Source organism: Mustela lutreola, chromosome 10, assembly GCF_030435805.1.
Source record: "Mustela lutreola isolate mMusLut2 chromosome 10, mMusLut2.pri, whole genome shotgun sequence".
Taxonomy (NCBI): Eukaryota; Metazoa; Chordata; class Mammalia; order Carnivora; family Mustelidae; genus Mustela; species Mustela lutreola.
In genome coordinates, this window is record NC_081299.1 from 33,222,388 (window position 1) to 33,247,422 (window position 25,035).

At 44.2% G+C, this 25,035-nt stretch overlaps 2 protein-coding genes across 2 annotated transcripts; one reads left to right on the plus strand and one right to left on the minus strand.

Annotated features, from left to right (window-relative positions):
• The first annotated feature begins 8,309 nt into the window (after nucleotides 1-8,309).
• Nucleotides 8,310-9,257, plus strand: LOC131810201 (olfactory receptor 2A12-like). The gene has a single exon (XM_059137852.1). The coding sequence runs from the start codon at nucleotides 8,310-8,312 to the stop codon at nucleotides 9,255-9,257; it is 948 nt and encodes a 315-aa protein (XP_058993835.1).
• A 6,631-nt stretch (nucleotides 9,258-15,888) lies between these two features.
• LOC131810192 (olfactory receptor 2A12-like) lies at nucleotides 15,889-16,835 on the minus strand. Its single transcript, XM_059137832.1, is given in 2 exon segments — nucleotides 15,889-16,493; nucleotides 16,496-16,835. Coding segments are annotated over 2 exon segments (945 nt in total).
• Between the last annotated feature and the right edge of the window lie 8,200 nt (nucleotides 16,836-25,035).

Genomic DNA, 25,035 nt, shown 5'->3' on the forward strand with positions numbered 1-25,035 from the left:
TGGGAGTGTGAGGGGAGATCAGGAAGTAGATACAGGGATGAGATTAACCTTTACTGGGTGCTTCTTCTATGCTAAACCCTGGGCTCCAAAACACACACACACACACACACACACACACACACGCACGCACCATCTCTCACCGTCTGTTGATTTGCATGGTAACAAAGCGGGAAAGGGAGAGGGAGAGGGAAGTGTTCCCTATTTTAGAGATGTGTAAACTGAGCTTGTCTCATCTGAGGAAGCCTGGACGCTGCCCCAGTGTTCCTCTGCTTCTCAGCCATGTGATCTTTGGTAAGTTCCCTACTGTTTCTTCACCTATCACATCCCTGTCCCCCGAGGCTGAAGTGGTGCCCATGCAAACTAAGCTTGGGGGGATTTTGTCCTTTGCTTCCACTGGGGCCTGGGAGGCGCCAAATGGCAGAGCCAGCCTGCTACATGGTCTGCATCAGAAGGCCTCGACCATGGGTCTGAGGAGGCTGACAAAGGTCCAGACAGAAGGGAAGGAAGGGCCAGGGGCTATGCCAGACTGTCTGGGAGCCTCTGTCGGGGCGTGGGGGTGGGGGTGGGGAGAGGACTGGAGCTGGTGGGCTGTGCCTCTCCTGGATGAAGCTGCTCCTCCAGGGCTCTCCTAATTCCTACCAATGCCTCCGGCATTAGATTATCCTGAGATATCGAGATTCTTAGGACTCAGGACTAGAAGCAGTGGTGTGCTGGTAAATGTGTAATAATCATTCCTGGAAGGGAGAGAGGGGTTCTGATTTGTATTGTTTGCGGATTTCTATGGTATTAATATCCCATCCTGGCCAATTTCAAGCTAAAAACATGATGTCACTGCACCCAGAGGTGGGAGGAGATACACAGAATTATCTCATTATGGAGTATTTCCATCATACAGCTCTAGTACACGCAAACAACTTCTAGATCATGGAGAACGCTAAAATGTAGAATAATTAAGTATGAAGAGTTTTGAGCACTTTTTGATTTTTTTTTTCATTTTGTAAGCTGATTTTTGCTCCAAATTATTGAGCTATAATTGACATATGACACTGCACAAGTCTCAGGTATACAAATGTGATGATTTGATGCAGGTATATATTGTAAAATGCTTACCACTATAAAGTTAGTTAATGCATCCTCACCTCATGTAATTACCATTTTGTTGTTGTCTTGAGAACGTTATAGCTGTACTCTCATAGCAACTTTCAAGCGTACAATACAGTAGTGCTAACTGTAGTCAGTCACACGCTGTGCATTAGGTCCCCGGAACTTGATCATAACTGAAAGTTTGTACCTCTTAACCAGACTCTCCAACCTCACCCCGCTGGGTCTGGCAACCATTCTTGTTTCTGAGCTTGATGTTTTTAATGTTCCACAAATAAGTGAGATCATACAGTATTTGTCTTTGCCTGATTTATTATACTTAGCATAATAACCTCAAGGTCCATTGCCATTTGTGTTGGTGTCATTTACTTATCCTTGTTTACATAGATTGAATTTAATAATGGCTTTGTTTAGTAACCCTCTGATGACATTTGTGAACACTCAAATGGGCTCTGTGGCCTGTGGCTGGTGGGGGAGGTGATCAGAGCCCAGCCTCCTCATTCTGAATAGACGGGGAACGGAGGCCCAGACAGAAGGCAGGTGGGAGAACTCATAGTCATGGAAGCATGGCCAGGACTCCTGCCTGGGCTTTCAACACATTATCATATTTAATTCTCCCAGGCACTGTAGAAGGTTGGGGATATTAAGAAATTATTATCATTTTACAGAGGAGAAAGCTGAGGCAGGCTAACAGCAAGTTTAAGAGAACAGGCACAAGAAGGTGATAGATCCTGCTTTGAGTTCTGGTTCTGTACTCAGAAGATGTGAGCCCTTGGGCAAGTTCCTTACTCAGCCGGACCTCAACTTCCTTATAGGCAATATGGGACTGCTCCATTTCCTTTCCAGATACTTTTTGCCAGGACTGGCTCAAGATCTGGCATAGGGTAGGTGCTTCATGGCCAACTCTTTAATTATCATCGGAGAGGCTGAGTAAGTTGTCCGAGGTATTTGACTGGTGGGGGATTGGGGGAGGATTGTGATTTGTCCCAGGTGGTTCAATAAGCAATAGAGATGTGACTCAAACATGGTCTAATTGATAAGTTGGGGGAACAAGGGTTTGGGAAGTAAGAGGCAAATGAGAAGGAGGCCTTCCTAAAGTTCTTAACATTTCTTCAAGTTGACCAGGTCCAACCCCTTCTCCTCTGGCTGAAGCATATCCTCCAAAAGGCTGGAAAAGGAAAGTCAGGTTACTACCCTCCCCCGGCCCCCACCCCAACGTGGGTGTTGTTTGCTTTAGCTGTGTCCCCAAAGGCCTCTTTCTTGTAACGTTCTTGTTAATTATGTTCAGAAACATTTGCCATCCTCACCAGGGACAGGGATGGTGGCAGCAAGAGACAGAGGGATGGCCCTTCTTCAGGTCTCCTAGGAAAGCCTGGTGAGGAGCGGGTCCATAAAGCCTCAGCAGCTTGGTCCACTGAGAGGAGCCTGAGATAGCCAAAACTCCCTTTTCCTGTGCCCCAGGACCAGGCAGGCAAGGCCTTCAGGAGCCAGAGCTGCCGGGCCAGGTGCAGACAGCTGTACAATGGGGAGAAGGCAGGGGGTTCAGCCTCCAACCTCTCCGAAGTCTCATGTTTTTCTGGAGACTAGGCTGTCTGGAATCCTGATACACTGGACTCAACTGCCCAGGTGTGCTCCTGTTAAGTCTTTTCCTCAAGTTCAAGTGAGAGCCTCTCTATGACTTGTTTCTGTGGCTAGCTGAGGGGTGGGATGGTCACTGGGTTTGGGGCTGTGGTCAGGATCCAGGCATGTATAGGAATCAGAAGTAACCCAGTCCCCTAGTCCCTGGGTCTTCTCTGGACCTCCCCACCAACACTCCCGGCCCCGATTCCTTATTTCCTAGTGTTCTTACCTCACCACTTCACACTTCGATCCCTGCCATTCCTTCCTTCTTCCTAGACCCCCTTCTTTCTTTCACTCATTTATTTAATAAATATTTATTCATAGTTGCCCTGTGTTAAGCCACTTTCCAAGGGCTAGAAACAGAGAAATGAATCATATAATTTCCTGAGCTCAAGGATCTCCCAGTCTAGCTGAGAGCTATATCCATGAAAGGACAATGATGATAGTTATCTTGGGAGAAGCCTGCAACAATGACAGGGGTCGCCATGATGACTAGGACCCCCCTCTGTGCTCTCGCAAGTCTGGCTTGGGTATTGTCTATTAAGACAGAGACTACTGGGCTGACAGAATCTCAGAAGTTTTTTTGTTTTTTTTTTTTTAAACTGAATGATGTCCCTCATCCCATGGAAATCAACTACTACTCTGAGAGAGGCTTTTACGAAGATTTGCTAAATTCCAGAATGGCAATACTTTCCCATGGATTCTTTTTTTTTTTTTTTTAAGATTTTATTTTTTTATTTGACAGAGAGAGATCACAAGTAGGCAGAGAGAGAGAGAGAGAGAGAGAGAGAGGAAGGGAAGCAGGCTCCCTGCTGAGCAGAGAGCCCAACGTGGGACTCAATCCCAGGACCCTGAGATCATGATCTGAGCCGAAGGCAGAGGCTTTAAACCACTGAGCCACCCAGGTGCCCCCTCTTCCATGGATTCTGTCTGCTTCTAGTGCAATCCTGTGGCTCCTCATACCCATATGATGGGAGCAGATGGAGGGAGCTTTATGATGAGAGAGAGCTTGTGGCTGCCACTTTAGCCCTTTGCCTTGGGAGGATTCAATCCAATCTTGTCCGGTGGCTGTCTGAACCTCAGAGGCCATGATTCCATTGAGTAGCTCCTGACCAATCTCAAGATCAAACTGATGCATTGATGGGGAAGTTTGCTTTCTTCACCCTTCCCACGTACAGCCTGTTTGCTGGAAGCCAGTGAAGTTAATAATTAAGAGTTGGCCCTGAAACCACATTGCCTCCACTCCAACCCCAGTTCCACCACACAGACCCCGTTATTTGAACTGAATCACTTCTCTCTGTGTGCCTTTATTTTTCCCTCTGTAAAATGGAGGTCATCGTACTTACCTCAAGGGGCTGTTGTGAAGATGAGGTAGTGTAACAATGTGTGGCACACAGAAATTAGTTAAATATTATCTATTAGTTAATTAGTTAAATATTGTCTATTATTATTATTATTATTGTGGTTGTTGTTGAAAAGAAGGTTATAAATTCACCCATATATCCATACTTTATTACAGGTATTCCAAATCAATTGGTGGGAATTAAGTTAACGGGGGAAGGATTTCCCAAGATATTAGATCTCCAGCTGCATATCAGAACCCTCTAGGATTGCTGGGATTATAACTTGCCGGTAAGCACAGGTGTTCTGGGAGAAATAGAGGCAGCATCTAGTTGAGGTTTAGGAGTGGGAGATGGCGGTGTAGGTCAGCGGCAGCTTCCTGGTGGGATGATACCTAAGCTGAAACCTGATGTAGGAATAAGGGGTGGCCCAAACGGAGTGCATGTGGGTGGAGGGATGCAGCAGGTGGTACTCCTCCATGCTGCAGACCTCGGCAAAGGTGTGAAGGTGTGACAGCGGTAGACACATACAGGAAATTGGGCACACCTGTATGGAGACTAGGCTTGTATGGAAGGAGATGCACAGGAAGAGGGTTGGGTTTCTGAGGCTGAAGAAGTCAGGGGTGGGGGGCAGATCTTTCAGGAAGGGCTCTGTGAATCTGTCTAAAGTGAGGGGTCATGGGGAACACTTAAAATATTTTTAATGGGGGAAAAACAGTGCTTCTTATTGTATTTATTTTGAAATTGATTTTTAGCCAATTTCATGATAATCAGAGAATATACTCTAAATGACTTCCATCCTTTGGATTTTGGGATCTTAAATTTCTTTTCTTTGTCATTTTTATTCATTTATTTGACAGAGAGAGAGAGCGCGCGCACACGAATGAGCACAAGCAGGGGGAAGGGCAGGCAGAAGCAGAGGGAGAAGCAGGCTCTTGCCAAGCAAGGAGCCCAGTGTGGGGTTCAATCCCAGGACCCTGGGATCATGACCTGAGTCAAAGGCAGACACTTAACTGACTGAGCCACCCAGATGCCCTCAGATGTTACATTTCTGATGCAACATATGGTCAATTTTGATAAATGTTTCATGAAGCGACATGTTTTTTTGACTAGTCTCTGCATGGTATATTTTTTTCTGTTCTTTCTTCCTAGTGCACTGGTGTCCTTAAAATGTGTTCCTCTCCTCCATCACACCTTTATTGAGCTATAATTGACATAACATTATGTAAGTTTAAGGTGTGCATTGATTCGATACATTGAAATATTGGAAAATGGTTAAGGTGCTTTTCTTGTAAGCAATATGTAGGGTTTTTTAAAACCCAGTTTGAAAATATGACTTTTATTAAAATATTTAGTCCTTTTGCATTTAAAGTAATTGTTTAAGTACTTAAGTTCATATTTACCATTTTTCTATTTATTTTCTATTTGGCCTACCTCTTTTCTGTTTGATTTTTTCCCTCTCTCTAAAGAGCATTATTTTGGATTAGTAAACATTTTTTTGTCCATTTTCTACTACTTTAGGTTGTTAGTAATGCATTATTTATTCTTTTTTTTTTAAGATTTTATTTATTTATTTGGCAGACAGAGATCACAAGTAGGCAGAGAGGCAGGCGGGTGGGGGGGCAGCAGGCTCCCTGCTGAGCAGAGAGCCCAATGTGGGGCTCGATCCCATGACCCTGAGATCATGACCTGAGCTGAAGGCAGAGGCTTTAACCCACTGAGCCACCCAGGCGCCCCACATTATTTATTCTTTTAATGATCTCCTTAGAGATACAACCTAAATCTTGCATATTAAAGTCTAAGGCAAATAATTAACTTTACCATTTTTCCAGTTACACTGCATACTTAGAAAACTCTGACTTTATTTCCCCCTCAATTTCTTGTGTTATTGTTACATTATCTTTGCCCTTCATTTTTTAAAATTCCACAAGAGTTTATTATTGTTTTATGTTCATTTTAAATTTATATTTTACCCACATATTTATCCTTTCCTTGAAGGACTTGCCCTTCTTTTTTGCATTTTCATGTTTCTATCACTTTCTTTTTGCCTGAAGAACTCCCTTCACATAATCTTACTATTTGTTTGTCTGAAAAAGTTATTTCACATTTAAATATTTTTTTTTTAATTTTTAAAAGACTTTTGGGAATAATTTCAAATTTATAGAAAGGCTGAAAGAATACTACAAAAAAATCCCGTACGCCCCACACCCAGATTTATTAATTTTTAATAATTTGTCATGTTAATGTTATAATTTCCAGATGACTTGAGAGTAATTTCCAGACATCCCATTCCTTTACCCTTTAATACTTGTGTAAATAGTTCCTGAGAATAAAGGAATATTCTCTTACGTAGTAGTTGTCTAATACAGGAAATTTAATGACACATATATCTAATCTAATTCAGTTTTATCAGTTATCTATTTCAGTTTTATCAGTTGTCACAGTAATGTTATTTATGCCATTCGTCCCTTCCCAAATTACATATTGCATTAATTGTTATGCTTTGTTTTTCAGTATCCTTCCCCCTATATTGATTCTCGGCTTGCCTTTCTTTCTTCCTTTCTCCTTTCCTTTCTTTTCTTTCTTCTTTTTTTTTAAAGAGAGAGAGTGCGAGAGAGCGTGTGTGGGGCGGGAGGATGAGTGAGGAGAGAGGCAGAGGGAGAGAGAGAGAGAGTCTTAAGCAGGCTCCCTGCTCAGCGCTGAGGGGGACTTGGGGCTTGATCCCATGACCCTGCCATCATGACCTGAGCCTAAGAGCCTCAACGGCCTGAGCCGTGGAGGCACCCCGATTCACCCAGCCTCTTTTTGTCTTTCGTGATGAAGATATTTTTGAAGATTAAAAGCTAGTTATTTTTATGGAGTATCCCTCAATTTAGGTTTCTTTGATGTTTCCTCATAATTAGATTCAGATTTTGCGTTTGGGGCTGAACTAATATATAAATGCTATATTGTTAGGATTTCCCATACGGAGACACAGTGTGTGTCTATCTGCTCCTTATTGGTGATGTTAACTGTAATCGCTCAGTTAAGATATTGCCCAGTTTCTCCACTGAGAGCTACTATTTCTTCCTTAGGTAGTTAATAATACTTTATAGATAGAGAGCCTGTAACTATTCCCATTCCATTCCTTATCAAATTCACTTGACATAGAGTTAACGTCCATACCAGTTAGGGTGCTGTCAGAAAACAGAACACATCAGTCGTGTGAACAGGGAAAATCCAATATAAAGAATCATTAACTGGTAAAATGTGGGTAACTATTAAAAAGGATGAAAGAGATCCAGAAATAGCAAGTAGGGGAAAAAAGCAGCTACTATCTCATGGCTGAACGAAAGGACACACGGAGGGGGAACTGAGGATTTAGAACCTCTTTCTCTTTCACCCCTGCTCCTGACCCCCTCCCCGCCCCCACAAAAGACGGATTTCATACTTTTTCAAAGAGGGTGTGGCTACCACAAGGATACCTGACAGCTGCTGGTGGCCAGGGTTTGCATAGGAGTGGCCACTGGATGGGAAGAGTGTGGCCTGAGTGTGTGACTATAGTTGGTCCATTGAGGTCAGTTGAGGTGAGTGCTACTGGCCCTTCCACCAGTCCACTGGCTCTCAAGCTGAGTGAAGGACTGAAGTCCCAACCTCAGTGCCTTCCCGTGGTTAGCACATCACAGTGCCCCTCTAGCGCCCTCTATTGACGAAGCCTCATATTGACTGCCAGCCAAGGAGAAAGGTTTGCGGAATGAGGAGAGGCTTGTAGCGGCACTTCCAGACAAAGGATCTCTAAGGCAAAGGGGAACTCCACCTCTAAAGGTTTGAGGGCTGGAGCTAATGTGCTGTACATCGATTGTTACTAGATGTGGGCAACCAATTTGTCCGTTGAGGGGTGGGGAGAGTAAGACTGGGGTGATTGCATATGAGCACTTGGCATTCTGTATTCTTTTAAGGCATTGTATCAGATGCTTTATATATATAATATATAATCCATATATATATATATATATATATATATATATATATATACACACACACACACACATATATATATATATCCTCTACTCCTCATAAAGCCCCTGAGAGATGAGTATTACGAGCGACATTTTACAGATGAGGAGACCAAGGCTCAGAGATGTTAAGTAATTTGTTCAAGACAGTAGAGTCATGGGGGTCAGAATTAAAATCCCTGCCTCTAGGGCCGACATTCTTGCTGGATTCAGATGATGTTTAAACGAGTGTGATTCCCTTATAGGCCCCACCATGTGGATGCCTCCAGGGCAGAACCAAAGTTGGGTTTCTGAGTTTATTCTTCTTGGCTTCTCCAGTGACCCCACATCCAACAGAGTCCTCTTCATTGCCTTCCTTCTCCTTTACCTGAGCTCAGTCCTGGGCAATGCGCTCATCATCACCCTGATCTGCCTGGACATGCAGCTCCACACACCCATGTACTTCTTCCTCTGCACCCTCTCCCTGCTAGATATGGGCTATGTCAGCACCACCATCCCCCAGATGTTGGTGCATCTCCTCGCTCACTCTCAGACCATCTCCTTCGCTGGCTGTTGGCTGCAGATGTATGTGTTTGGTGCCCTGGGCCTAACTGAGTGTATTTTCTTTGTAGTCATGGCTTATGACCGATATGTGGCCATCTGCCACCCACTGCGTTATACTGTCATCCTCAGCTGGGACCTCTGTACACAGCTGACAGCTGGGACCTGGGCCTGTGGTTTCATCTTCTCTCTGATCCATACTTTCCTCACCATGAGGCTGCCATACTGTGGGCCCAACATGGTCAACCACTACTTCTGTGAAGGCCCCTCAGTACGAAGCTTGGCTTGCATGGATACCCACTTCATTGAGATGGTGGACCTGGTCATCAGTATCTTCATGGTTCTTGTCCCACTGTCCCTCATTTTGGCCTCCTACATCCGTATTGGCCAGACCATTCTCAAGATCAAGTCTACTCAGGGCCGCTGCAAGGCTTTCTCCACCTGTGCTTCCCACCTGACCGTGGTCACACTCTTTTATGCTCCAGCCATATACATCTACATGAAGCCCAACTCCAGCTATTCTCCTGAGCGAGACAAGCAGATCTCACTCTTTTACAATGTCTTCACTGCCTTCCTCAACCCTGTGGTCTACAGTCTGAGGAACAAGGACATTAAAGGGGCTTTTTTCAAAGTGATGGGGTGGGGTAGGGTGGCCTGGTAAATTAGGAGACAGGAGAGGCCTGAAGTAAAGTGTCCAGTGCTAAGGAAAAGGACAGCATTTATGTCTGCAAACAGTACTGTGCATTGGAACAAATATAGCACCTAGTCAGTGGAATAAATGTGGTGCATGAAACCAACAGGGCCGTCTTGCTGAACTTGCTACATTGTGGTACAGTGACAAAGAACTCCCTAATCTTCCTGGCTCGCAACAGCAGAAGCTCATTTATGGCTCATTTTCCATGTCAGTTGTAGGTGGACTTTGGCCTTCTGCCATTGGATTCTTGGATCCAATCTGAAAGGGGAGGCTCTATCTGGCATATCCCATTCTTGTAACAAAGAGAAAGACATATGGTGGCTCTTAAAGCTCCTGCTCAGAAGTGAAACACATCTCTTTGCTGATATCCTACTGGTCAAAGCAAATCATATGGTCAAACCCAATAGCAAAAGGGCAGGAAGTATTTTCTTCCCACAGAAAAGTAATACATGTCATGTGGCAGCAGTATGGATATAGAATTCTTCTATAGTGAAAGCAGCAATAATGGGGGTGGAATTAATATAATATACCATAATGACATAGGAATCGGATACATGTAACCAACATGAAACATGGTAATTATAAATGACATGGTACATGGACACAGTAGAGGGCCAAGATGATGTAGATGATCAAAGTGGTACATGCAAACAGTGAATATATGTAGCCAACATTGAAAATTAAACCACTGGTATATGGAACCAAGGTAGCCTGATACCTGACTTGGTGCACAGAACCAATGTGGTTCATGGAGTCAGTGGTATACTCTGTGTTGTGTTGTAGAAGGACACAGAATCTGACATTAAGAGACCTGGGTTCTAGTTCCAACCTTGTAACTTGTTTTATGACTCTAGACAATTCATTTTCTTTCTCTGAATCTCACTTTACTCATCTATAAAATGATCATCTTTAATGTAATGGTATCCAAGACCTCTGTATCTCTAAAATTCTATGCCACAGAAAGTGGAGTAAATGAAACTTGAATGCGGTAAACTTGTGAATCCTCTCTGAACCACAAAATAGGTTAAGGAGAACCTAGAAGAATAAAAGTCGCTGCATGTGTGTTGTCTTTTTGTAAACTACAGTGGGCAGCACACATAGCAGTGACTCTCATTCTTTCAAGGGATTTAAATGACATATGAAGCTAAGAATCCTGGCATGGGGACTCAGAGTTAGCATGAACATGCAGCTTCTTTTCAGGCTTCAGTGGTGGCCCAAAGGCCTCAGGGATGAGTTGATTCAGTTTCAGTATTTCTTGAGCATCCATTTTGGCCAAGTATCAAGCCTTGGGGAAACCAAAACAGATATGTGGAGAGATTTACAGTCATGAAATTACAATGCCAAACCCAATGCCACAGTGACTCTGAAGGATTGATGACCTCATAGGAATGAGGTTTTCTTCAATGGGTGCCAGACACAGAGGACCAGACCACCTCTCATCCCATTCCTATTCCCACTGCATACCCCAGCACTTTGTAAGTTCTCCAGAACTTGGAGTCAGGGAGAGGGAGATAGAAATCCCAATGAGTATTATTTTTCTCATCACTGGAGTGATAGCTCAAAATGGAAACTAAGCTCAGTTATTGAGAAATGAAGTTATAGTTGTCTCAGGACGTAAGTAGGTTCTGCAATAGAGAAAAATGGAGGCAAATCTACTTACTGAAAGCTGACAGGTTAAGGCCCTTGTAAGGTTTAAGGTTTAGCTGATATCTGTGGATGAGAGGAGTCACCCTTGCAAAGAGCCAGGAAAATGGCATTTCAGGCAAGCGGATACTAGATACAAAGGCCTCAGGTCAGGAAAGGACTTTGCATTTTCCAAAGAGCTGGAAGAAGGCTCCTATGGTCACTATAAAGTGAGCAGGAGAGGTAGAGATGACATTGAGAAGTAGGAAAGAGATAGTCCTAATGAGCCCTATAGAAAGTGTTTACTTTATGCTCAGTGCAGTGGGAATGTTTGGATTCTTACTGAGGAGCAGTGCCGTTTTAGGAGTGATGGACTCCATTGTGGGTGTGGCTTGAGATGACCAGAAAGGAAGTGGGAGAAGAGGTCATTGGGTTGAGAATGTCTGGGAACTCACAGGTTAGGAATGAGAACCAAGAACTTCTCTCTTAGAGAGCGTCAGGGGGTGTGGTGTCCCCAGGGAGAATTCCAGGTTGAGGATACTGTGGGCGCAGTGGCTGAATATGAAGCCAAGATGGCAAAGAGAGACAGAACTGGAGAAAGGGAGAAGTGGGGACTTGGGTAAATGGAGGGAGGGATATGCAGAGTCTGAGAATAATGAATGACTAGAGAGCTCAGGTTTGGGGGTGATAGAGATTTCGTCTCTGGTACTTAGGTGCAGATTTGGGTGCTAGTATTGTCCAAAAACATTTACTCAGTGATGAAACAGCCCTGGGCTAGGCAGGGCATTTGGGTGGGTGGGTACAGCTGCACCAATGGGCTCCAGTATCTGTCATGACAAAGAGCCAGGCAGCAGTTCCAGAGGGCTTCAGGCAGAAAGTGAAGGGTCTCGTGGGTTTTTGAAGTGTTTCCTTCCCCCATCTGGGGACAGGGTAGGAAGCTATGGGGTTGGTGGAGGGAACTTGGTAGCTGATGAGAGCTTCCTGCTTCAGGCCTTGTGGGGAAGTGGGCTACCTCGATAATGGAGGAGAAGTCTTCTTGGCTGTCGGAGTTCCTTCCAGAAGGTGGGATGTCCACCTGGTGGCTCTTTTACAACTAGACAGTCAGGGATCAGGGTAGTGGAGAGGTGAGTCTAGTGGCTAAAGTGTGATGAGGTTTTATTAGTTTTTCTACAAGGACAGATTACTACAGTTTGTAATTCAGGGTGATAATGGATTTTATCTTAACAATGATGAACGACCTGTATTTTTAAGCATCAGGGGTGGGGGATGGGGTGGAGGAGAGGTGGTGATGCAGTATTTTCAGAAGAATGGCTTGGGATACCTGATGAGGGGTTGGATTGAAGAGCACTTACTGAGGGAGATCTCGGCATGGTTTGTGAAGGTGCTTGTCATGGATGGCGGCAGTGAATGGGGAGATGCTGAAAGATGTGACAAAGGAAGAAGGAAGGATACGTGATGTCTTGGTGTGTTGGTGAACTAAAGAAATCAAGAAAGCTAGCAAGGTTTTATTTAAGTCAGCTTTACCTCCATCTCTGCTTCCCTATAGTTCGCGGATGGGAGCCAGTTGATTGCCCATTGTCATTCCCAGATCCCTGGCACTGCAGAAAGAAGTCACAGTCCCTGTCCTCTTGGAATTTGGTCTACAAACCAGCACAGGTCATAGGAGGCAGATGTATATTCAGGGATGGAGTTAGAAATTATTATTGTTAGGGATGCCTGGGTGGATCAGTTGGTTAAGCATCTGCCTTCAGATAGGGTCGTGGTCCTGGGGTCCTGGGATGGAACCCTGCATTGGGCTCCCTGCTCAGTGGGAAGTCTGCTTCTCCCTCTGCTTGCTGCTCCCCCTGCTTGTGTTTCCTCTTTCACTCACTCTTTTTGTCAAATAAATAAATAAAATCTTTAGGAAAAGAAATTATTATTAAATAAATTCTCTGTTAATTTGGGTCCCAATGAATTAGGTTTTCTTTGTTTTTGTTTTTTGTTTTTTGCTTTGGTTTTTACTCCCTTCCCAGTCAAGTTTCCTTGAGTTTTTCCTAGAGGCAACACTCTTGCATTAACTTTTTTCCTAAACACCTGGAATATTGCGCACCTTGAAGTCTAAATTTCCTGTATTCTCCCTGTCCTCCAGAACTCCCCCAGTTCTCTCTAAACCTTAATACCACCATACTGTTCTCTGGCCTAATCCAATCCCTTTGTCCTTCCATTTCCTCCTATTTTGTACCACTATTATCTTGATGTAGCCTGGAAAGCGTAACTAACTCCTGTAATATCTCTACTATCCATTCTTTGCCCATGTAATCTGGGGGCTTGGTGTGTCCTGTCAGTCCTTCTGTGTGGTATCTGCTTGCTCTCTCCCAATGCCCAGCATCTCTCCTCGAGCCTCCTTCCTTACTACTTTCTGAAATATGTTCAGTAAATGTCCTATAACCAGGGGTGAAATGTGAGCCCAAATATTATCCTTCCAAATACAAGTTCTAGTAATAACTGCCATTAATGCCACAATTATTACTACTTGATTTGCTGAGTTCAAAATACCTTCAATGATATCTGGTTGGGTTGAATCTGTATAACTTTTTTTTTTTTTAAAGATTTTATTTATTTATTTATTTATTTGACAGACAGAGATCACAAGTAGGCAGAGAGGCAGGTGGGGGGTGGGAAGCAGGCTCCCTGCTGAGCAGAGAGCCGGATGCAGGGCTCCATCCCAGGACCCTGAGATCATGACCTGAGCTGAAGGCAGAGGCTTAACCCACTGAGCCACCCAGGCGCCTCTCTGTATAACTTTTGTTGGAACCATTTTGGTTTTATTGAGGACTATCAGTTAATGGAAGTTCCATAATTCTGAGGTTAAAGAGGCCTGATATTAATCACAACGTGGCTTAATAGTCTCGAATTTCCTTTGTGTTCAAAGCGAGAATCTAACAGTACTTTTCCATGGCATCATTACACTGAATAACCTGTCACTTTTATCCATTAGGTGATTTAGATTTCAAATTCAAAGCCAAATTTGGAACAGGAAAAGCTGGGATAGTTTTGTGGGCTATGGGAATTCAGAATCATGACAAAGATAAAATGAATGCCAGGAAGTCCTGCTTCTTTCCTTTTTTTTTTTTTTTTTTCCCCCTGGTCGTAGAAAGATTGAAGGCAAAACTTGGAGATTTTGTGAAGGTCAGTAGGGGCTCCTCATGAGAGCTTACCTTTCTAATCCAGGCTTCACTGAAGTGTTGCTTTACTTTCTTGCTTCTGGAGTATTGCCTGACTCTTTTGATAGGTACTGGCTGGTCAGTTCAATTGCTGAGATTCTGTGGAGCAACTTTTCTGTGCCTCCTCCAAGGGGCTGGGCAGTCTATGGGGCCACAGCTATAGGCAAAGAGTTCTGACACTGGTAAAACAAGCCAGCACCATTATGATCATTATATCCTGCCATTCCCATCAGTATCCTCTTGAATCGAGTATTCTTGTAACACCATTATTACTCAGTTTAGAGTTGAAGAAATGTTTATTTAAAAAGCTCTACCCAGGGGCAACTGGGTGGCTCAGTGGGTTAAAGGCTGTGCCTTCGGCTCAGGTCACAGATCCCAGGGTGCTGGAATTGAGCACCGCATGGGGCTCTCTGCTCAGCAGGGAGCCTGCTTCCTCCTCTCTCTCTGCCTGCCTCTCTGCCTACTTGTGATCTCTGTCTATCAAATAAATAAATAAATAAATCTTAAAAAAAAAAAAAAAAGTAAAAAGCTCTACCGGGGCGCCTGGGTGGCTCAGTGCGTTAAAGCCTCTGCCTTTGGCTCTGGTCATGATCCAGGAGTCCTGAGATTGAGCCCTGCATTGGGCTCTCTGCTCAGCAGGGAGCTTGCTCCCCGCTCTCTCTCTCTGCCTGCCCCTTTGCCTACCTGTGATCTCTCTCTCTGTCAAATAAATAAATAAAATCTTTTAAAAAATTAAAAAGCTCTACCATGTGAGGATATCAGTAAAGGTATCTTTTGAGGAGTGCTGGCTGTTTGTAATCAGGTTCTCTTCATTTGGTATCTTGAAAGGGTGTCATAATTTTTCTGTAGTTTTTCCAATTCAGAGTTCATGAGCTTCTTGGTGACAGACCCAGACTTACTAAATCCACACCAGAATGAAATATAAACAAATGCCAACCCCTTCATTTATAATGTTAGCTATCCTTTCCAGAGAGCCAAGTGGCCCCTCTTTTGAAGCTGAAATGGTCTTGATCAGTTGCTTGGTAATTGTGGTATTAGGAAAGGGAAGTAGAGCATAACAAGAATGGCAATGTTTATATAAAGCGTGCAATGCATCGAGCACTATTTTGAGAAGCTTACTTGCATTAACTTCTCACAGCAATCTTACAAGGTGAGGGTTTGCTGCAAAGTATGCACTCTGACCTAGTGTGAAATGGTTTGGGTGATGTTTTATCTGTATACAAGGGGGCCCCTCAAAATATCTCTTCACCACAACAGGGACTCTCCGTGTACCTTGGACCCATACTCCCATGGGAAGTGCTGTATGAACAATGACCGATTTCTGAACCCTATTTCTAAGACCACTTTTCCTTTCTCCTGAGACTGTGTTTCTTTGATTTCTTCATGCTCCTGACTGAGATAAAATAAAGTCACTAATATGGGTCCTGTCAGTCTTCTTGTCCTGGCCATCTTGAGTTGATTTAATAGGCTCAATCCTTAGGAACTCTGCCATTTGATTAGCAAATGTTAATGATGTTTTGTTTGTTCCAGATCCTGGGCTAAGCCCTGGGAAAGAGAAATGAATCAGACATAAGTCCTGATTGGCACTTTGTCTACAGTAAAGTTGGGTTTCTTAATGTTTGAAGGTAGCTCAACAAGTCACAGCCAGGCACCTTCCTTATGTATTATCTTCCTTCAGTCTGTGATTCTTGCCTATCCAGTGGGTAATGCAATGGAATGGGGTGGCACTTGTGGTTTCAGTTCTGGCTATGGCCTCCTGTGCTCTGGTGGCCTCACTCAGAGGCCCTGCTCCAGCCTGTTAACTTGAGGAAAGCCCTCTTCACATCTTTGTTTCTAAGGCTATAGATGATGGGATTGAGAAAGGCAGAGATAACATTGTAGAACAGAGCCAGTTTCTTGTCCCTCTCTGGGGAGGCATTGGCCCCGGGGTTCATGTACATAAACATGGCAGGTCCACAGAACATGGTGACCACAGTGATGTGGGAGGCACAGGTGGAGAAGGCCTTGAGTCGACCCTGGGTTGAGCGGATCTTCAAGATGGTGGCAAAGATGCAGACATAAGAGGCCAGAATGAAGGAAAGGGGTACCAGGAGAAGGATGAAGCCCAGGATGAAATCCACTTGGTCATTGAGGGATGTGTCTGCACAGGCCAGCTTCAAAACAGCAGGAACCTCACAGAAGAAGTGATTGATCTCATTGGGGCCACAGTAGGGCAGACGCATCGTGAAGACAGTGTAGACTAGGGAACAGCTGATTCCCCACAATCCACAAAAGACCACCATTGCCCCACACAGCCATGGGGTCATGATAATCTTGTACCTGAGTGGATAACAGATGGCTACATATCTGTCATAGGCCATGACAGAGAACAGCAGCCCTCAGTGATGCCCAGCACCAGAAAGATGTACATCTGGGCCACACACCCAACATAGGAGATAGTTTTCTTCTGGCAGATCAGATGTACCAACATCTGGGGCACAGTAGTGGTGACATAGCTCATGTCCAACATGGAGAGGACACTGAGGAAGAAGTACATGGGTGTGTGGAGGTGGGAGTCCATGTGGATCAAGGTGACAATGAGCCCATTGCCCACAAGTGTAGAGAGATAGAGAAAGAAGAAGATGTTGAAGAGGATTACATTAATGTAGGGATCCCTGGAGAAGCCCAGAAGGATGAATTCAGACACGAAGCTGTGGTTGTCCCAGGGGAAGTTCTGCATTCTCCTTCAGCTGCAGGAAGAGAAAGAGAACTACTAATAACCCAGCATAGGGTGCACATTCAGGTACCATGACAATCACTTGCTGACAAAGTCAGTGATTATTTGCATACTCCTTGGAAGTAATATGAAGTTAGAGACTGAGGTCTAGCCAGAACGAGGCTAACTTTGGGGAGGGTAAAGGGAAGGAAATCTTCTTGGTATTCTCTATTTCTCAGGCCCAAATCTTTTTTTTAAGACTGCCAGAGACTCATTTTATTATATCAGCCCCAGCAATGTCACCTGCTTTCTTGTCATTCAGGAGCTACCATCACATAGTACATTGGGATTCTTCTCCCCTAGCTCTGGCTATAGAGGGGGGTGATGATCTGGAGTTCTCCCATCCATCTTCTCAAAAACCAAACACTCAGAACACTTTTCTTTGGTCCTCTAACCTTCCCATGATTACAGATATATAAAGTGGGTGAGTCAGAAATATGGGAGGATATATGAATCCAGAAATGTTAAACGTTTTTAGAAAATTTTACCCATGTCTGTGTTTCTTAAATCTTTTGAGTCTCTGGAAGCTTCTTCACATGTGATTTTATTTGAGATGAAGTTGTTCACCACTCTGCCTTCTCCTGGCTTTACCCACGAATTAAGGGAGGAATCTGCCTGATTGACCCTAAAACTATAAGAGAGGTAGAATAATAACCAGGTTTTTGTTGTTGTTGTTTATTTGTTTGTTTGCTTAAAGGCAGCTTCAGTATCTCTGAATCCTTGCAACCTGGTGGGAAGCCCCTCCCAACCTATCCCTTGGAGTTCTTTCTTTCTTGCAGTTGAGGTTTATGATTGGAAGAGAGACATATTTAAAGACTGTGCATGGATTCAGTTTATATCTTAAAAGATAGGACTGTTTCCTTGATTGTGGTGCATAGAAGGTGGTGTGTTCTAGTGGAGCATGGGACTTGGAGTCAGAAGACTTGACTTCAAGTCTTGGTACTTCAACTATGATGACTCTGTTCAAGTAATTTAATCTCGCTGAACCCATTTCCTTCTTTGTAAGTTCTGTGTAATACCTACCAGGAAGAGATCTTGTGAGAAGGAGTACATAATAGGTGTGAAGCCTATAGCACTATGACTAGGACAGAGCAGGAGCTTAGTAATGTAAGTTCCCATCAAATTCCCTTCCTTATGGTGTCATTCATCAAATGGTCAATAAACATTAATTGAGCAACTCTTACGTACCAGGTTCCGTTCTAGGAGGCAAAGAGACGAGGACAAACAAATTATATTCTTAATTCTCAAGGAGCTTACAATCTGGTTGGAGAAATAGAGGAATAGAGACATAAACCATATTCCAATGTGTTAAGCACTATGATGGAAATATGTGCTAGCAGTCAAACCTCTTTGCTAAGCACTAGGAATACAATAATAAAACTCTCTGACCCCAAAGACCATACATAGAAAGGAGACTGGTAAGCAATGAATGGCAGTCAAATGATAATTGCTAATAGAAGTAAGTACAGGGCACCACCGGAGACCATTACAGAAGCAGCTAGGTAGTCTTTGGGAGTTAGACTTCTCCAAGAAGAGGACACATGATGTGAATCTTAAAGGATGAGCAAGAATTAACTAAATAAAGAACTTAAGGAAGAGTTTTTAAAAAGATGGAGTAATAGTTGTAAAGGACCATAACTAAGGGAGAGCTTTGTGAAAACACGGAGCACAAACCATAAACACGGATGCAGTCAGGCATCCACAGAGCACAAGCCCTGCACAGGGTAAGAGGGAAAAGATTGATAGGTATTAAGGAGGATTGCATGGAGTACTGGGTGTTATATGCAAACAATGAATCATGGACCACTACATGAAAAACTAATGATGTGCTGTATGGTGACTACCATAACATAATAAAAAAATCAAGGGTATTATATACCTTGATAAGGAGCATGGAGTTGATCATTTAGGTCATGGCAAGTTGCAGATGAGTTTTAAGCAGAGAAGTAATTCACTGAGGCTTAGGTTTTAGAGATATCACTTCTTGGGTGGAAGTTAGAAGAAGACATTGGAGGAAGACAACTTGAGGGTTATGGGGAAAAGGCAGAAGCAATGGAACATTCTAGACAATGAAGAAGAGAAGAGAGATTAGAGAGAAGTATAGGAAGTTGAAGCAACAGAACTTGGTATCTGAGAGGTTCGGAAGGTGAGTAAGAGGGAGGAGACAAAAACGAGCTTGACGTTTCAGGCTTGGTAACCATTTCAAGACAAATCTTGGGTAGAGGTGGAGAAGGAAGAGATGGCATGGAGCAGAAAATAATTGGCAGGTAATGATTAACTCTGTTACAGACATAGAGCTTGAAACATAGGGTAGCCTTGAGGATCTCCCCATCAGAGAATAGGACAGATAACCTTGAAACTCAGGATGGAGATTTAAGTGGTAGATCAAAATTTTGGAGGTAAATAAAGTCAAAATGGATGAGAACCCTCCTGGACACTTCAGATAAATCACAAGGGATCAAAAGCTGCAACCTGGGATGTAAGCATCCCTCAGAATAATATACTGCTTAAAATATAATAATGAGGAGTTGTGCTGGTCACACAAGCATGCTTAAAGATGACCTTGAGAAAAACATGTACTAGCAGTGGGCCTCTGGTGGAGAGGATGATATCCGTCCTTGAAGCCCAGCAACTGGGGGTGCCTAGCTCGCTCATTGTGGAACACTGCCTGCTTCCCTTTCTCGTTGTCTCCGCTGCCTCAGAGAAAGCCTGCTGTAAAGATAATTCCTTTAAGTGTGCTTGGGCTACTACAAATTCCATGCTGCTCGACCAGGCACACCCTATTCTTCTTCTTGTTTACCTGTAAGATCTATGACGAATGTATAACCTTCTTCTCCTTTGTTGGTTGTTATCTTGTATCTAATAAAGAGGGGACTGAGGAGTTGTTCAGGGCGACAGTCCTTTCAGCTGTCATCCCCTGCTCCCTTTCTCTTACAGCTGACTTGTTTGTGCCTCGTTCTTCTCCTGAGCACTGGAAGTGGCCCTGGGGCACAGATCCTGGAGAGGTCAGCAGTGGAAGAGCCAGGGTTTGAGCAAGAGCAAGCCGCAAACTGAGGGAGCTGGCATCTCCCAAAGGGCACACGGTGCCAGACACTACAGAGAGGGCAGGAGGAGTAAAACTTTAAAAATATAATAATGTGGAAATTATTCTTGGCTTGTAAGTGGGAAATGTTGGTGGAGCGATGTAGGTGGAAATCAGACACCAGTAGGTTTGAGAAGTGAACTAGGTGGTGAAGTGGAGTAAGGGGGAGATATCTAAGGTTGGGACATAAGATGGGAGGAGTGTTTTGCTTATGTTGCTGTTTTTTAAGAGAGAGGGGAGTTCAGAATATATGTACACTGCAGGGGAAGCTGAAAGAGAGAGAGGGAGAAGTGACATTGCAAGGCCTCTGAGGCAGTGGGCAGCTGCAGGACAAAGGGCACAAGTCATGAGAGGCAGCTTTAGGAAGAGTACAAATGGAAGGGAAGGAGGTAAGAATGGGTTGCATACAGATCAGAAAATTCAAGATCATCTTCCCCTGGACCAATCAGTCTCATGACTTCTTCTTTCACAGCCTCTTACATAGATGGTGAGGAAGACAACCTAATCCAGTGGTTGAATCTCAAGTGGATAGAACAAGAAGCTGATGTCAAGAAAAGAAATGTTGGGGATGCCTGTGTGGCTCAGTGGGTTAAGCCTCTGCCTTCAGCTCAGGTCATGATCCCAGGGTCCTGGGATCGAGCCCCGTATTGGGCTCTCTGCTCAGTGGGGAGCCTGCTTTTCCCCTCTCTCTGCCTGCCTCTCTGCCTACTTGTGATCTCTGTCTGTCAAATAAATAAATAAAATCTTTAAAAAAAGAAAAAGAAAAGAAATGTTGTAGCACAAAGTTAAAATCCTTTGTTCCTTCCTTAGGTTGAAAAAGCCAACCATAACAGCATAGGTGGGGTAGCAGTTCATTGGGCAATAACTGAGGACTGAAAGTGGATCAGTGTAAGGAAACTTTCTAATAAGTCAATGTTACGGGCACCTGGGTGGCTTAGTGGGTTAAGCCTCTGCATTTGGCTCAGGTCATGATCCCAGGGTCCTGGGATTGAGCCCTGCATCGGGCTCTCTGCTCAGCAAGAGCCTGCTTCCTCCTTTCTCTCTGCCTACTTGTGATCTCTGTCAAATAAATAAATAAAATCTTAAAAAAATAAAAATAAAAAGTCAATGTGAGTGACAACATTGATAAAGAATGCTGACAGATAACAAAAGGTATTTTGGAACCATATCTGCAGTAGCCAGACTTCCTATGGGGGCAGGTTTCTCATTTCTGAGGCCACATTTTTTTTTTAAAATGGGATCATGACCTGAGCCGAAGGCAGAGGCTCTAACCCACTGAGCCACCCAGGAACCCCTCTGGGGCCACATTTTAAAGGGAGTGTGGCTATGTTGAAACAGGTTATAAGGTAAGGTCTGGAAGCCACATCATATGAGGGAGAGTTGAAGCAATTGGGGATGTTTGCCACGTGGAATAAAAGGTGAAAGGCATTCTGGAAGCCAAGGGCCGACTCTCTGAAAAGCTTTCACATGGAAGACTTATCTCAGACTTGTTCTGGGTGGTCTCAAGAGTACAGTTGGGAGTTACATTAGGGAGGCAAGATTCAATGGAATCAGTTGGCCTGGAAGGCTGTGAACTTGCTGACCCCATGATAGGATCAAACAAAATGTCAAAATGCTAATGAATCATTGAACATTATGTCAAACACTAATGAGGTACTATATGTTGGCCAATTGAATTTTTTAAAAAGTACACAGTTATATTACCAAAGAAAAATGTCAAAATGCATTGTGACCGATCTGCTGATGGGGCAGGAGTTTCTCTGGTCTACTCTATCTGGAAGAGTTAAGGACTTTGCCATCCCTCTGTGCTCTTTCCAGCTCCATCTGGACGTGATGTCTGATGCCTGGACAATTGCAGTAGGCTCTCGGAAGGCATCCCATCCCCGGTCCTTGCTACATACACAGTGACCAGAATATGGTACAGAATTGAGGAAAAGAGGAGTGTAGTGGGGGAGGGGATAGAAGGGCCAGGAATAGATGAATGGCCTCCAAGTCCACTGTGAGGCTTCTCGGCAGCTACCCCATGGTCTGGCCTGGAGCTGTACCAGAGAGGAATGATAGGATATTAGTATCCTGTTTGGAAGCATTCATCTCCCTCCCCTTCCCAGTTAAGAGCATTGCAAATCTTCCTAGTTCTAACATCTCCCTCCGGCTCCTCTCCTCTATAACTTCTCATCCCCACTTTCATCTCTCCTACCAAGGCCTTGTCCTAGATTCTCCATGGAGAGCCAACTGTGTTATCTCCACAGCAGCAAGCCTTAACTTCCTTCCACCTCTCTCCCCCTCAACTGAGGAGCACACCCAAAAGACAAGGAGAGAGAGAGAGAGAAGGACAAAGAGACAGACGGGTCATTGTACAGAGAGAAATCAATGTCACAGGAAGACAAAGGTCAGGAAGTTGAGCAGTTGCCTAGGAGGACCTGAAGTGGATAGAAAGGAAGGAATCAGGCATCTAGTGAGACAGGCGGGGACAGGCATGGGTACCCAGGGATGGGACTGCATGGCTTGGGCCCCTGCCTCTGCCCCTTCTCTCCTTACCTGGCACTGGGCTCAGTGTGGAATGAGTTGTGAGCCTGCTAGGTCCCTCTCTTGTATTCTGCTCCTGATCCTCAGGGAAGACAAATCAAGTAGCTTCCTAATGAGCCTCTGTGTTGTGGGATTCTCCAGGGCCCATCACAGCGTTCCCAATCCCTGACCACACTTCACCTCCCCAGACTGGCACTCAATGCCTACAATGCCCAGGTCTCCAAGCCTCCTAGCTCAGTACCTCTCTGCTCTCCACTGGCTTCCTCCTACTCTGCCTTCAAGTCCAAGGGGACAGATGGGTGGGTGTCAGTTACCCTAAGTGCATGGATTGAGAAGTGCAAGACATAAGGGTTAGGCAGGCAGGCTAGGGAAGTCTTCCATGGACCATAAAGAATCCACAGAGGTTTTAGGAAAAGGAAGATGGCAAGGAAGGGCTCTGTTCTGCTCTCAGTCCCTGGGGCCCTGATGCACTCTCTCCATCGTGCCCTGCTGGGTACTGGCCTGTGTTATGCTCTGACATCCTATGCCCCCCAAAGACTGTGGCTTCCTGCAGGGTAGAGAATATACCCCCAACAATTGTGAGCTCTTACACGGAACCTGGCTCAGGATGAACAATTGATAAATATTGCACATGGGAGCAAAGTCCTGACCAGTTGGAAGGTCTGAACTCAAATCCTGGTTCTGCCACTTACTGATAGTATAGTATTGGACAAGATATCAGCCTCCCTGTACCTCAGTTTTTGGACCAGTAAAATGAGGCAATAACAGTATAGGGTAGCTGTGGGGATTAAATATGACTAGGTAGGAGGATGGATAGTGGTAAAATATGCATATTGTTTATGCTTGACATGACTCCCTAGTGTATGTCAGATGGTTGATCTGCTTGACCTACAAACATGTATTTCTACGAGACTCTGAGTGATCAGACCCTACAACATCTCCTTCTCAATCTGCTTCTTGCTTGGAGCAGGACACATAGAAGGTACCTCATAATTGTGGACAGAATCTGTCCCAAGCATGGATGGGGGAGACAGCCCCTTGGGTGACTTAGGTGAGAAGTCTGAAGTAGCCTTCTTTGATTTGTAATCACGTCACTGGAGTCCAACACTAGTGCTACTTGGAGATGGCAAATGGAGTTGTCTTATGTTCAAACTCTGGTTGGTGGCAACTGCCTAGAACACCAATCAGGACAGATGCTGAGCCACCTCAGGCTCACTGAGAAAGACTGCCATGATTGATCAGTAACAGCTGCCATGAGCACTGGAGGGAGGTTAGTGGAACATGCTGTAGATATTAGTTAGTATGGTGTTTCAAAAGCCCCCTTCAAGTTTTTTTTATCATTCTTTTTATTAGTATGTGCAATTCAATTCAGCAAAGTGAGTATCCTGTCCAGGGGATACTGGATACTGGATACTCCAGGTTTTCCAGGTATGTCCAGGTTTTCCAGGGAAAAACCTCAGCTGACTTTCATCCTCCTATCTGCAAACTCCCTCTATGTTTTTGTTGAAGAGAAAAAAAAAAGAACGCATTAGTTATGTTGAACAGAGCAGGGAAAGGGGGTAACACCTTGCAGTCCATTTTCCTGCCAGTTGCCACCCATTTCTTTGCTCCCCTCTGGAGGAAGTGGTATGCAGTTCCTCTCCCCACTTCATGTCCTACATTCTTGCCCAAAAACATTGTAGTCAGGTTTCACCATCATCATGTCACTGTGCCTGTTGGTTTGGCAGTGGTGGCCAAGAGGCAATCTCAGCTTCTAATTAAACAGAATGAAGGTTTTCTTTCCTAATGAAAGGGTTCCCCTTTGAGCACTAGAACCTCCAAACACACGAAACCTGAAGTTGCAGAGAGGAAGCAGAAATTTCTCCAGAGTTTTAACTCATGCATTCGAGAGAGGGACCACTCACATCACACCTGGATCCATATTTCCCTTCAGAGGAAGATGGTACCATATAGTGATTGCTGGTTTAAATCACAAACTGTGTTCTTTAACAACACTAGAAACTTACAGGGTGTTTTCTCCCATGTGACATGATAACAGAACCTTCAGTAGTAACTCTTTCATCCCATTAGACCCAGATGTTTCTGGGTGTTTGGGCACAATGAGAGACCATTGAGTTTTGTGAGTGTAAGGTCATTGTCATATACATATATATACACACAGACATATATAAAAATATTTTTTGAGATAAAGTGTGTCTCTTGTTCAGAGATGATGCTGCAAGTGAAACTATGGCAATGGAGAACACTGTTCTCACTGTGATAACATATGCTGTGATAACTGGTAACATATGCTCACTGTGCATGTGTATGTAGCACACGTTTGTGTTAGTGTTCTGGGTCATGGAGAGGCACATCCACATGACCTTCTCTAGATCCCACATCATTAATCCTCCAATCTTCTTCTTTCCAAGTTTCTCCCATCCCATTAGCAACTGCCCATGAAATAGTGTATAGCCACATTGAGGGGCCTCTCTTATTCCCTGTAAAGCAGATAGCCAGATATACACTTAATATGTGATTCCATTTCTATAAGATTCTTTTTCTTTTAAGAGTTTA